This window comes from Hyperoodon ampullatus (genome assembly GCF_949752795.1).
Source record: "Hyperoodon ampullatus genome assembly, chromosome: 8".
Taxonomy (NCBI): Eukaryota; Metazoa; Chordata; class Mammalia; order Artiodactyla; family Ziphiidae; genus Hyperoodon; species Hyperoodon ampullatus.
In genome coordinates this window covers 27,203,993-27,219,528 of record NC_136921.1, presented here as the reverse complement: position 1 = coordinate 27,219,528, position 15,536 = coordinate 27,203,993, and the positions used below count along the sequence as shown (strand labels likewise).

The window sequence follows — 15,536 nt, the reverse complement described above, 5'->3', positions numbered from 1 at the left end:
CTTCCATTTCTCTTAAGAAATGATAAATAATTGTATTAGTTAAGTATACTTTTATTGCTGTCTCTTTATATATACATACATATTTTAATCTTTCTGCATACACATAAATACGTATTTATTCATATATATATAATGCATTTTCCAATTTATGGAAGAAATAAAACGCTTTATTAGCACTAGATTAAAAAGTACTAGAATGTTGCTTACTCCATCAAAACTGAGAAATGTTTAGTTTCAATAATTCTTAATTTTCCATATGGGGGTGTACAGAGGAAAATAGCCTAATGCTATAAACTGTGATAACTATAATAAGTGTATCAGTAGAAAAGAAGGGCTAAATTCATAAACAGTATTTTGCTGTTTTGAGTGAGTGACTTATAAGATTAGAGAACCCTTAATGGCCTGGCTCATACAAAATATATTTCAAATACAGATTCCCCCAACCTTCTGTGGGGGAATACATGTGTGCATGCTTTTACCCTGCTTAGTTGTATGCAGATAGCTTATGTGAGAGGAGGACCATGTAATAGGGATCAGAGAAAAAAATCGTTCCAAACTGAAAAAATACTTTCTTTTAAAGTGTGCTGAAAAAATGTCTTTCACAAAAGTGTAATATTTCTACTATCTTTATGTCTTTCATATTCACTACTAATCAACTCTTATCACCTCACCCGTTTGATCTATCCAAATGTAAACTCCCTCACTAACCAACATAATTTTCTTTTTCAGTTTGGTTGTAGATTTCAGTCCACCCTGAACACTCAAATCTGAAACTACCCACCATTTAATTTATTGGTCTTTCCAATTCCTGAGATGATTGTAGAATCATGATGGATGAATTTTCAGAATATTTAACCAAACTCTCCAAATGTTCTGCCCTTTCCTCTTTTATTATGGTGACTAGAAACATGGACCATAGACTACATCCAGGACCTTTTACTGAAAAAAGTGAAAGCCCATTACAACTCTCAGGCTTATATTTTTCTTTAGGTTCTAGAGTTATGGAATTGTACCCTAAAGTTGTTGACATCTTTTTGGAAAACCATGTTCAGTTCACCATGCTTTTTGGTCAACTGTTAAAAGTGGTTATGAAGTCACTTACTAATGTCTTTCCTTCTTTAAGTTCTGGACTCCTTAGTACCCCAAAGCGTAGAGAATAAAGGGAGGAACGATACCACAGTGTTCACTGCATGGGTACCGCTGGGTAATGGGACTATGACTGATTTAAATTTATTGTGTATCTTAAATTTGTTTTGTGATAAGTACATGTTATTTTTCTTATTAGAGAAAGACAAATCCTCACTATATATATTTTTTATGTATATAGACAAAGATGAGTCCACGACCTAACGTACTTACTGGTCTAAACCAGTTAGCTCTGTTTCTGAGCTCTTAGTTCTTTGAGTTGGGAGTTTTTCTTCTGTTAGTTTCATCCTCCTTCAGTTCATTTTCCATAATCTTTCTTTCACAGTAATTTCACCTTTGTTCAAAACACTTTCATGACTACCATGAACACTATTTATGGATTAAGACCAACCATTTTAAAGCACACATAATCTTCCTTGTTATGGTTCCTCTTCATTTCCCCAACCTGTACTGTGCACCTAGGCTTTAGCAGACTGTTTTCGCTTTTTTTTTTTTTTTTTTTAATATGCCATATGGTTTCCTGTATCTGTGCTATTGCTCATGCTGTCCCTTCTGCTTTTTTCCCCTCCATCTACTTGGTATACTCTTTGAATCCTTCAAGATAATATGGTTCAATGTAATCACATATTTAAATTTTACTGAACATGCACAAGGGAGTTGATCTTTTCCTTCCTTCCTTCCTTCCTTCCTTCCTTCCTTCTTTCTTCCTTTCTCTCTCCCTTTCTGTCTCTTCCTTTCTGTCCCTTTCTTTCTTTCTTTCTTTCTTTCTTTCTTTCTCTTTCTTTTTCTTTCTTTTTCTTTCTTTCTTTCTTTCTCTTTCTCCATTGTATTTGGACACACTAACATACATTACTTATTTTATTAATTATATACATTAGATTGAGACTGTTTTTTTCAGTTTTCTAGCACCAGGAGCTGTGAAGCAGTTTGGCTTCAGAGAATGTTTATACATGAATACATTAAGTAAGGCAGAAGAAGATGGAGTTTAAACTTTGTTCCTTAAAAACAAAAAATCCTCAACCCCCCCAACTTAATTCTAGCACTCATCCTACATCATGAAGTTTACAATCGCTGTGCCATTCTATGTCATCTTTTCCATTGTAAAAAGTGCTAGGAAAAAGCCTTTATTTCTTGGCCTCCTTTGCAAATATATCAAAGGATAATACTTTAGAGCTTCCTAATCTACATAAACACATGACTTAAGTGAGAGCTTCCTCCAGCCAATGAGACCCTTTGACTGCCTGATTAAACATGGGATTGAGGGCTAAGTGAATCAATTTCAACTCAGGTTGAAACAAATATTCACGTTCTGAGAATTTTATATGTAACAATTCAACAACTAAAAAAATCTTGACTTAGGAATGTGTACTCATTAAAATCAATGTTTACCATTATTTCATAGACTTTTTACAAATTGAAAAAAAAACACAATGTAGAAAGGTTTGTTCTATATTTGTGGAGAAAAGCTTATTCTGATGTCCTTTTTACTCTATGTGATTTCCATTGTCTTTTCCAAGCAGAAAGTCGCAAGTCTTCAGTTTCTTTGGGAATTCAAAATGTCTTTTAAGGCAAATTAGGCATTACATCTCACACAAGCAAGAACCTTTGATCCTTAGCATTATTAGAAAGTTGCTACTCTTTAGGGCAAGAGATATTCCTGAGGGTGTCCACTGCTTCCAGATGATTCTATTCAGCTGCATAAGCAACTCCTTTGACAGATGACTGTTTTTCCACAACACTAGCATTATTTCAGCAGGAGAAGGTAGTGTTTGATGTGTTGCAATTTGTATTACATGTTCATGGAACATCTCTGGACATTACCTCAGGAGGAGGGCTTAAGAGAAGGAGGAGCTATGGCCGAAGACATTTAATGACAGAATGAATGGAATTTCAAAGATCACTGTGCAGTCAGCCTTAAACACCAGATTGCACACCCCCAGCTTTCTTCACATTAATTTAAAAATCTTATAGCAAAATTCTCATAAAGTATATGCAATTTCATTTATTTTTAGTCACAAATCAACGTCTTCAAAATGATGAGGATTTTGACAGCTTGCAAAGTGGTGAAGACCCTGAAGACAGGTTTTGGCTTAAACAATGTGACTGCACACCATCCATGGAAATTTTCAAGACCTGGCATCAGGCTCCTTTCTGTCAAGGTATTATTCCCATATTCATTGTTTCCAATAAGATTGTATGGGGTGTAGTTTATCATGAAGCAAAGGTGTCACTTACAAAGGAAAAACATAGTTCTGAACTACTAACTTACTAATTTTCACCCAACATAAAGAAGGATCACAATTCCTGTGAATATATAAAAATGTAAGTGTTCTGTTTAGAAAAAAATTTTTTTAAAAAGCTATCAGGGCTCTGCTTGTGCCCAGACACTATTGCTCACACTTTGGGTTCAAGCATGGAGTTGTTTATATGTACATGAGCCACATGGCTGTAGGTAGTGTGTTTAACCCCTATTCTGTGTTGGCTCACTGTAAAGTTTTCTGGGAAAAAATGTTGAGAGGAAAATATCTGCATAATTTTGATATTTACAGATCATCATGTAGACACTTCCTTTGCTTTTTCCTTTTCCCTCTTAGCTCTTCTTTTAGAAGGACAAATTTATTATATTTATTTTGCAGATCAAGACACTAAGGCAATTATCAGCTGATGAGCCTGTCTCTCTGAATGTATCTGTAACTGAGGAGTAGGTTCAGGAAGAGAACATTAAGTGCTCTTCCCCCGCCCCCACCAGTGAGTTATGAAATTCCTGTAGGAACTTCTGTTCCTTCCTATACCTTTATGAAGACATTTATTCCCAGAGAAATCTGAAATTACTACAAGGGAACTTTGCTAATGAAAATCATCTTTAGTGAATATAAAATTTAAGTAATCACAGTAGCTTTAAATATATTACTTCTATAGTAGTAAAAGCTGTAAAAAGTGAAGTAGGAAAAAAAAAAACCCAAACAACCTCTAGCTGTTGATGTAAAAATAGGTTGTAATAGTTTTGAGTGTACTGCTTATACTTTGTGTGCTCAGTGGGTTGGCTAAAAATCCTCCAAATACTTCCCCAGCTTCTATTGCTTAGATTGCTTAAGGAAGGATTCAGTATGATTTTAGCCCAAATGATATCTGCAGGGCTAAGCAACACCCATAGATTCTCCTGACCTCCACTGACTGGAGTGGGAAAGAAATAGGGGTGAAAAAAAAAGCAGAAAGAAAAGGGAGACAGAAAGAGAAAGGAGGTCTGAAGGAGTAGGTATGGTGGGGAGAGAGAGAGAGAAAGAAAAAGAGATCTCAAGATCTCAAGAGAAAGTATAAGATACTACCATTCTAAATTAAGAAACCCAGGAACAGCCATTTTCTTGGGTTCAGTTTAATTGTACCAAGAGAGCCAGAAAGGAGATATGTTCTAAACCATCATCAAAGATAGAGTGACTACATGTAAGCTATGAGAGTGAGTATTTGGTTTCAGTTTAGTGTTAGTAATATCTCAAGGGTACTCCTATATCACTTCAGAGAGAATAAATAGTAATGAATTGTATTGTATTGCCTAAAGTTAGACATGTCTTTTAAGACTTTGAAGTTGTGTCCCTTGGAATATCTTTTTCTTCTCACAAAAATTGGTAGATAGAGTTAGGTGTATCTCCATCAGACATCAGAAACAAAGAAATTGAGTAACTACTTAAAATGGCATAGATGTGACTGATACTAGAAGCCAATTCTCCACTATCATAATAAGTGCTCTATACAACCACAACTACAACAAAATGGTTTAATACTTGGATGGTCCACTGTGAAAGTAGTTCTAGCTCATGGTGGCAGATCTGTTTTAAGGGTCTGCCAAAGTTCACAGCTAAGAATGACAAGTTTGTAGGAGGAATAAGCCATCATTTCACAGTGTAAAAGCCATTACTCATACTCAATCATTTCTGGCCAAAGTTTTGGAGGAATGCCAGGCATGAAAAATAGAAGTTCTTGAACTTCACAGTAGTGAATTAAAATTCTATACAACAATCCAAGGGAACTTGTGTTACTATTCACTTATTTTGAAACAGCCCTCTACCAACTTTTCTTCATGCCTTCACTTTTAAAACTCAATTCTTTTAGAAAGATATATTTAAACTTACTCTTTTTATATGAGTATCCTATTTTAAAGATAGTTAAAATCATTAGAATATAGTTATATATGGTCAGTGAAGGGCAATGAGACTAGTCACTAAAGGTTAATAACATTATACTCAGTTATAGATAGTAAATGGATTGTGGAAGATACCCTGGGATCAGATATATAAGCACTGCAGTGTAAATGGGTTGCCTTTTCAATGTCTTTGGAGGTCACTTTCCCCTTGGTGAGGGACAAGGAGAGTGGGTTTGACGACAGCAGTGACGCACTTGTACTTTTATGTGGTCCTTCCTCATGCGCTTGTTTGTAGCTAATATTTATAGCGTGTACTTTGTTAATAGGCACAGTTATATTTCACGTATAAGGAAAAAGAAAGAATTTCAAGGTACTCTACATTTTAAAGGAATTTGATATCAAGGGTATAAATGATCAACCACCATAAAATATGAAATCTCTAGAGACAGTAATCTTTTTCTATTAGTATCTAAAATTCTCAGTGCTCATTCTTACATTCAACCAGTTGTACCTTGTAGTGGAAAACACACTGTATAGGAATAAAAGGACCTAGATTCTAACCTTTCTTATGCATTTTTCAATGTTCTGAACTTAGTCAAGTCACATATTCTCTCTGAACCCAAATTTTGTCATCCGTAGTGTGGAAACAATTCTTGATTTACTCCAAGAATTGTGTGACCATCACACATGATCAGTGCTTAAAAATCTATAAAATACTTTAAAAGTAAAAACTGTTCAGCAAGGTAGCAGGATACAAGATTAAGATACAGAAATCGGTTGCATTTCTTTACAATAACAATGAAATATCAGAAAGGAAAGTAAACAAACAATTCTTTTTAAAATCACAGCAAAAAAATAAAATACTTAGGAACAAACCTCACCAAGGAGGTGAAAGACCTATATAACTGAGAACTACAAAATATTAATAATGGAAATTGAGTCATCCCTCAAAGAAATGGAAAGATATCCCCATGCTCTTGAATTGGAAGAATTAATATTTTTAAATGGCCATACTACCTAAAGCAATTTACAGATTAAATGCAATATGTATCAAAATACCCATGACATTTTTCACAGAACTAGAACAGATAATCCTAAAATTTATATGGCATCATAAAAAACCCAGAATTGCCAAAGCAATCCTGAGGAAAAAGAACAAAGCAGGAGGCATAAACCTCTCAGAGTTCAGACAATACTACAAAGCTACAGTATTCAAAACAATGTGATATTGGCACAAAAACAGACATATGGATCAATGGAACAGAAGAGAGAGCCCGGAAGTAAACCCACACACCTATGGACAATTAATCTTCGAGAAAGGAGGCAAGAATATACAATGGAGAAAAGACAGTCTCTTCAGCAAGTGGTATTGGGAAAGTTGGACAGCCACATGTAAATCAATGAAGCTAGAACACACCCTCACAGCATACACAAAAATAAACTCAAAATGGCTTAAAGACTTAAATACAAGACAAGACACCATAAAACTTCTAGAAGATAACGTAGGCAAAACATTCTCTGACATAATCGTACCAAAGTTTTCTTAGGTCAGTCTCCCAAGGCAATAGAAATAAAAAACAAAAATAAACAAATGGGACCTAATCAATTTTATAAGCTTTTGCACAGCGAAGGAAACCATAAACAAAATGAAAAGACAACCTATGGACTGGGAGAAAATATATGCAAATGATGCAGCTGACAAGGGCTTGATTTCCAAAAAGTAAAAACTTGATACTTAAAAAACATTCTATTCTATACATTTTAGTAGAAGGACTTAATAGAAAGTTAGATCAGCGTTTCTTCATGTTTTTGTGGGCTACAAATTATTACAATGACAAGATATCTGATAAAACTTCTCAAATATCTTTGATGATTTTTTCACCTTTGCCTTAATAGCAAACCTATCTCTAGGAAGATATTGCTTATAATGAATTAGACTCAAGGACTATGAAGCAGATATTATTTTTTCACTATGTTGAATTCAATTCCAAAAGTTAGGATGTGCATCTTAATATCCTATTTATTTATTTATTTAACAAATAAACATGAAACTTGTACCCTGGGAGTATACAGGGAGAATAATACGTTGAAATAAATGGATAATAAGTGGATAGTCTCTGACTGAAGGAAACTTACAAATTAAAAAATTATGAGTTCACAAGTCTTAGAAAGTCACTAAGACTAAATAGTTTTATTTTTACTTGCAAATGAATTTGGGAATGAAAGGTATTAAGTTGAAAAGGTTAAGTTCCTTATGAATAGAAAAGGATTCAATAAGTACTGCTTCTAACATTAATCCACTCATTTATAAAAATGGTGACCTCTGTTACAATTAAGCCAGGAACCTAACAGTCCAAGTGTCCTTCACTCTGGTACTTCAGATATGAATGAACCCCCAGAATCACTATTCCTTTTGAAACGTTTTCATTTTGTAAGATATTATATTCTGTTTGTAACATAGAAATAGCTCTTTAGCTCAACCTTTGAGGAGCTGTTGTCATTTGATTAGAAATTGGAAACTACAAAAACTCCTACAATTAGAATCATTTAATTATATTGTAGTAGCTTTAAAGACATTCATAGGAAATAAAATTCATTATTATATAGGATCCTCTTTATACATATTAGAGGTGGGAGTAGGGGTAAATTTATTATGCATTTTCAAGACTAATTATTGTATTAGACTTTTATCACATATAGATACATTTATTTATTCATTTATTGGCTGCGTTGGATCTTTGTTGCTGTGCGTGGGCTTTCTCTAGTTGCGGTGAGCAGGGGCTACTCTTTGTTGTGGTGTGCGGGCTTCTCATTGCAGAGGATTCTCTGTTGCGTCGCACAGGCTCTAGGCACGCAGGCTCAGTAGTTGTGGCTCACAGGCTCTAGAGCGCAGGCTCAGTAGTTGTGGCGCACGGGCTTAGCTGCTCTGCGGCATGTGGGATCTTCCCGGACTAGGGCTTCAACCCGTGTCCCCTGCACTGACAGGCAGATTCTTAAGTACTGCGCCACCAGGGAAGTCCCTAGATACATTTTAAGGATGGATTTTATCCATGATAATCCAAATATTTGAAATAATAAATTGTGTTCCAATCCCAAATGAGATGTTGTAGAATTAGTTCAGATGATTTAGCAACTTTACATATATTTGCTGGACAATATTTCATTAATTGGGAGGGGGCCTCTCTTTTGAACATTCTTGTCTTATGTACTCTACCATTCATAAACTCCCTTTCTAAGGTATAGACTCATTTGTTTGTCATCAACAGTGTCTTGACATTTTGAGCTTCTTGCCATAAAACCCTTGAAAAAGCTATAGTCGGACAGGACCTAGACTGAGGTAGGCGAGTGGGACGTCTATTGTACAACATTGAAGGAGGCTCTCACTACCAGGCCCACAATGTGCCTCATTTGATGTTGTGCCTTGAGCACCTCACTCACCTCACCCTGGTCCCAGCCCTGGGTAGGAAGCTAAGAATTCTGACTGGGGAAATGCCAAAAGAACTGGCACTAATCTTGGCCTCAGGCAACCTTCTCCTGTTGATGGCACCTTGAGTTTCTATTTGACCATGTATGGCCAGACTTACTGATAGTTTAAATGCAAATTTAGATCCTACTGCTGTGGAAATAAAGAACATTCCTCTGCTTTCAGGTCTTCATTAGACTTTCTTCATATTTCTGACTAGTACCAAAGGTTGGAGGGTGTAGTAGAGAGTTTCCAATATCTCTTGGGCAATGGTCATACCAGAGCTCACTTCAAGGCTTCTGGAATTTGCTATGCAAGACTGAATGTCCTTGATGTGACCAGTATTTCCTAGGGTCTTTTCAATGACTGAAGGTTGAAGAAATTTACATGGGCCAAGGTCGGGCCTGGTGTTGGACTGCTCGGCCCTAGCAATCCCTATCTTACACTTAATTTCATTCATCTGGTCTAAATGAGTTCAATTCATGAAAATATTTTTAAGGCCCCTCTCTTCTTTTTCTTTTTTTTTTTCAACTCAATAAATGCCATATATTGATCTTCTAAATTTCACAAGGAGGTTATTGGCTAATGTGAGGTTCTTATAAATGAATCAGTAGAGTTGCTGTATCACTAAGAATTTAACTGAATAAATTTCTTCTATGATGTAGAAGATCCATAATAATTTATAACCAAAAAGTAAGCATTAGCTAACAATATTGAAGATTCCTCCCAGATTCAGAACGATTTACCACATGGCAGATGCCCATTAAGTGCTTGTTAGTAAACCTATACTTTATACATGTACTTTGTGGTAGAACTTTTCTGAATGTTTTATTTATAATAAGAAACATAACTAGAATAAAAATTACTTATGAATCTGACTCATTTGTTTATAAATGTTCAGAACATAGAAGTATTCAAGTAAATTAACCTTGTAATTTTTTCCCCCAACATTGGTTTATATTTAACCAAAGGCAGATGACTTAATATTAACTTAGGCTGTTGTAAGGCTATTAACTTAAGATGTTGTAAGGCTTAATTGATTACTGCTGTTACAGTACTTTGAAATCCTGAAGTGTTAGGCATTGTTAACTGCAGAGAAGTCTCATTAAATATTCTAGACATAGCAAATTGTGCTGTAATACTGAATCTTAAGTATCCATATTTTGAAAGTAGTAACCCTAAGAATGAAAAATAAGATTTCATTTACCAATAAAGAACACTTCAAGATTTTAACTTTTTACCATATTATCTGTGCAATAATAAACTAAAATTCTGGCTGTAAGCTTCCTACCTTCCAAAGGTTGGTTCAGATTTATTTTATTTCTTAAGAGGATGAGTACTGATGTCAACTAATAGCTGAGAAACCTCAGGTGCACCAGAAATCAAATATTTTATATAGCTTTAGGCCTGGGTGAAAATGGAGGTAAACACATGGGGCTTCTATCTTTTCTGATATACAAATAATTTACATAGACAAATGATTTAACAGCAATACAGTCAGATTCCCAGAGTAAATAATTTTCATTCCCATTACTAGCTTAAGGGGATTATTGTAGCTATAATGTTTTATTCAAATCTTTTATGGAACTTATTGCTAAATTAGCTTGAAGCTTTACATCCAGAACATTTTGCTGGTGAATTCTCACACTCAGGGGAAGAAACAATGTTGTTCTTTCCATTTCATAGATGTGTAAGTGCTGTAGTTAATACAAGGACACATGGATGTCTGTTTCTGCACACAAAGTGAATATACATGTAGCAACTCTGGGTAGAATTTTAATTAGGCCTCAAACATCATATGGATCTTTTTAATTTGGCATTTTGTTAGTGTGCTTATATGTATATCTGAAGCCATATTTGTGTTTAACCTGGCTTCAGAATGAGCTAAACAATTTCTCCTGCTGAATTTTACTTCTTACTCAAGAGCCCATTTATGCACTGTACTTTATCTCAATACAAAATAAATCTGATTTTCCTTTTCCTTTCCTTTTTTCCTTTTTTTGATTCCATTTTGAGAACAGGTTGTTTAAATCCAAGAATCAGCGAGGATTCCTGCTTTATATGGACGTTAGTAATTCTATAAATACAATATTTTAGAGCAGTGCTGTTTTGTTGACATGTTTCTTCCACTTCAACCAAAATATTGTCATGTGTTTGTAACAAAACATGCTGTTTTTCAATTTTTAATTTATTTCTTTCTTATATAGTCCTGTAAACTCCACATATACAAAAGTCTAATATGGTAGGTTACCTGGTGTGGGCTACTCCAGGAAGGGCAAGGCAGCTCTCTGCAACTGAGGTAGATCCTGAAGGAATTGACAGCTGGTGACCATCCACTGACCTCACTCTTTGCAGCAGGATGGCAGGTCCTTCCTGGAAGGGGACTGAGAAGAGCATCTCCATGTTTACAGCATCTTTGGTCCTAACAGTCTTAAGAGCTTGAAAATTCAAGGGCCTGGAATCAGAGTGAAGAGTTCTTAAAACCTGCTAGTTCTCTTCAGATTATAGGATGTAATTAATGACTTGACATTTTCACTCTGATGATTTACAGATTTACAGATAAGTCATTCTTGGTTGACCTGGGCATGTTGCATCTTATCTATGGCAGGTTTGAATTAAAATTCTTATAAATAAATTTAAGTACAGTCTATGACTGAATTGCTTTTTATCCCCATTTTTAAAAGATTAGAAAACAGAAATAGAAGTAAGCTTAGAAAAAGAAAAAGAGGGGTAATATGTAAGTCAGTTTAGGCTGAAATTTTCGACGTGATGGTTCCATGGTTCCATAGAGTGATGGAGGCTTGTGGATTCTGAGTCACACTGATTGGGTTTAGAAACCACTACTCCTGCATTTACCTGTGAAATGATCTTGACTAGTCTAAGCCTCAGTTAGCTCAACTGTAAAATGGAAAGCTTAATTTAATCTACCTCAGTGGGGGGCGGGGGAGGGTTGTGAGGATTAGAGAAAATCCATCAATAGCTTGAGAGACAGTGCCTAGTACATTGATGTTAACTATTATTAATGATGTCTTAAGGAAGGGATCAGGGTGGGGTTTTCAGTGAGGGCAAAGTGCTCCCAAAACATATTTTTCCAACATAACTTCATGGTTTTATTTGAGGTAAGATAGCTTTCTTGGAACAGTAGAAATTTCTCATTCAAATATATATAAACAATTTATTTGTTCAACTACATATAGACTTTAATAAGCATTGGTGACTATGTATACAATCTGGTTAATGTCTTAATAGGGTCTCATTAAAGCAATGCCAAAGCAATGCCAAATGCCAAATGCCAAAGGGTAGAAATAGGATAGTGATAGGTCAATCTACTTCTATAAGGCATGCTTAAGAAATGTTAATGCTTTACTTTTTTTCAAATATAAGGATTATTCCAGAATTAAAAAATACAACAAAACAAAACAAAACGGGATGTGCTTTAACACATGAACTCAAACAAGAGAAAAATTGAAGTATACATGTCCTTAGTTACTCTCCTCAAAATTATACAAATATTTATTGAGTGTCAAGTATGCATCAATACCATATGTAAACCTCAGTAACAATAACAATAGAAATATAGCAACCTCAGGTTTTTTTTAGTGGGGGATAAAAATGGACTAATTATCAGTTGAAAACTATTTGGGAATTTGGCATAGAGATGGAATATTATGAGACTGCATCAGTAAAGGAAAACAAACAAATTTGCTACTGACATACAGTAAAATTGGCAAGCACTTTAGATAAAAAGTAAAGAGAGGAAAGAGAATAATTGGGTTATGTATGCTGAATTCAATTTTCTTTCTTTTCCCCAGTGATAGAAGATTAAATTTCTGTTAACATAATGTAATAAAATTTTATTTTATTGTGGTAAGAGCACTTAAGATGAGATCCATCCTCTTAACAAACTTTTAAGTATACGATATATGCAGTCTAACCATAGGTACAATGCTGTACAGCAAATCACTAGAACTTATTCATGTTGAGAACAATTGAGATTTTATGTCCATTGGTTAGCAACTCCCTATTACCTCCTTCCCCTAGCCCCTGACAACTATAATTCTTCTCTCTGATTCTATGAGTTTGACCATTTTAGATACATCAGATTAGTGAAATCATGCAGTATTTGTCCTTCTATGATTGGCTTATTTCACTTAGCATAATACCCTCAAGGGCCATTCATGTTGTCATATATGGCAGGATTTCCTTCCTTTTTTAAGACTGAGTAATATTCCATTTTGTGTATATGCCATATTTTCTTTATCCATTCATCCATTGATAGACATTTAGTTTGCTTCACTATCTTGGCTATTGTGGAGAGTGCTGTGATGAACATTGGAGTGCTGATATCTCTTTGAGAGCCTGATTTCAATTCTTTGGATAAATATCCAGAAGTAGGGTTCCTGGATCAAATAGTTCCAGTTTTCATTTTTTTGAGGAATTTACATACTGTTTTCCACAGTGGCTGTACCATTTTGTATTTCCATCAACAGAGGAATTATTTTTAATTAGAGTACTAATTATTTAAGTAACTTTATTACCTAGCCTATAGGCCCAGATATGATTTGAAAGTTTCACTCCCAAGAAATGTTAGGAAAAGATGTCAAAGGGAGAGAGACTGTAACTCTAATATCTTACTATTAGAATTAATATCTGTGGGTTCGAAAGATTTGTAAGACTAACCACTATTAGAAAAATGTTGAATTAGAAATCTATGTTTTAGAAAAGAGTTCAACCAAACATAAAACAATTAAGTTTAATTTTAAATGTGGTTACAAATAAATATTATATCAAGTATGAAATTAAAAAATAAATGTTTAATATTTTAAGTATGAAAAGTAATAATGGGGAAGATGCATGTAGGGTAAGAGAGTATATACTTTTACTGTTTTCTGTTGTAATTTTCCCTCTTTCACTGAGTTCATTATCTAATCATTTAGCTGTACTCTGCTAAATAGTTAGTAGATTATCTAACTAAAGTAACTTTACTAAGGTGTGAATAAAGCTTAATTATTATATAATGGCTTTATAAAAAGGAATTGCTGTACCCACTTACATCCCTACTTGGTGGACTATGGAAGAGAAAATACTATTAAAGTGGGTGTTCTTTATTTCCTTATCTATTCCCAGGAAATAAATCACATAGAATTAAATACAGCTATAAATTGCCCATTGCTTCTCATGTTTGTGAGCAAAGCCTAAGAGGAATAGTTAAAATACGACTGGAGTAAAGCAGGAGTGCAATTTGCAAGCCAGTCATGTCTCAGAGGAAGGAAAATAGAATTATGATGCATCTTTGCCACCTGATAGCCATTCATTCATTCATTCATTCATCCATTCATTCAACCAATCAGTATTTGCTAGGTATCTACTACAGGTAGGATTCTAGGAGTGATAATTAATCACACCTCCTTCTCAGCCTCTAAATTTAAAATCAACTGAGAAACAGGACATAGAATTCAAAGAGATAGAGATCTGAATATCAGCTTGATTACTGTTAAAGCTATTTGGAAAACAGGGTCTAGATCTGTAACCAAATGGACTTCTTAGAAATCCCCATTCCCTGAGTCAAATGTATTTGCTCACAACTGCAAGTCTCCCACCTTGATGTGCACCTGAAAACAGCCTTCTTTGAAAAGATTGTTGAGAAGAGTTGAGCCAGTCTTGCCCAGTTCTATTTCCCAAAGTCACCAATCATACCTGTTACTCTCCCTTGTGGACCCGGGGTTAAACGATCTTTCCAAAATCCCTGAAAGTTAACTTCATGGGCCAAAGTATGAATTCAGAGAGATGCAAAGTGGTTTCCCCAATCACCCACTAAGTGCCAGATGCTGTGTTATGTGCTAGTGATACTGTGTTGGACAGAAAAGGCAGGGTCTCTCTCTCCTTGATGTTGTTTGGTGTTGACTATAATCTTATTGGAGAAATTAGTCAAATAGTTGGGTATACGGCAGTAAATTCTAAGAGCCAATTTTACTTAACCTTAAATTTAGAAGTGACAAATCCTTCAATACCTGTTTAGTTAGTGTACAAAGATGATCAGCTTGAGTTCCTAGCAAGAGGTAGAATTTGGGTATGTGGGAAGAAGAGAGGGCAGGAATGAGGGTAAGGACCTGGGTATATCTGAGCCATTATGCCTAGTGGTCTTCAAGGTTTGTTTTTCTGACAAAGTCTCCAAAGACATCTGCAGAGCTGACCTTTAATATACAACAATTGATCAAGAGTATAAAACCAAAAACACAAACTAAGCAAACAAAGAAACAAACCCGAAACGAGTGAAATCCATATTTCAACAGGCAGGGTATGGGAGGGAAAGAGAAACCCAGATGGTGAAAGGTGGAAGAGATTATCAAAAGTGCTGTCTCCAGCCCAACCTCATTCATACCCCCTTTTCTTCCCTTACACAGAGCACGATTTCAAACAGTTCCTAATGGATAGGGCTACATATAGATTGGAATAATAGGGCCAGGGTAGAGGAAGTGATTGCCATAGTGTATGAATATTCTTTTCCCCTAAAGCATCTGCTCTTCTCAGTGCTTTTCTCCAGAAGTCTGCCCTCTTTATACTTAAAATAATTCCTCCCCGGTTGGATAGAAAATTATACTCTATTCTTATGTGGAAATGTCTTTCTAAACTGGTTTGCAATTTAGATTGTGAATATATAAGCAAATTTGGGCAATAGTTATTTAGGGAATAGTGAGATATATATACATATATATAATGGATAGTTATTTTATCTTTCAAAATCTATGATCTAAGCATTTGCCAAACCCAATGTGCTTGATCTTATTG

At 34.9% G+C, this 15,536-nt stretch overlaps 1 protein-coding gene across 1 annotated transcript in view; it reads left to right on the top strand.

The window, feature by feature from the left end:
* Positions 1-3,179: 3,179 nt before the first annotated feature.
* CPS1 (carbamoyl-phosphate synthase 1) overlaps positions 3,180-15,536 on the top strand; it is a gene marked incomplete at both ends in the record, with an annotated part of 133,910 nt that continues 121,553 nt past the window's right edge. The window contains one exon of the mRNA XM_079710487.1: positions 3,180-3,305. Within this exon, the coding sequence (XP_079566613.1) occupies positions 3,180-3,305 (126 nt within the window). The remainder of the gene's footprint in view (positions 3,306-15,536) is intronic.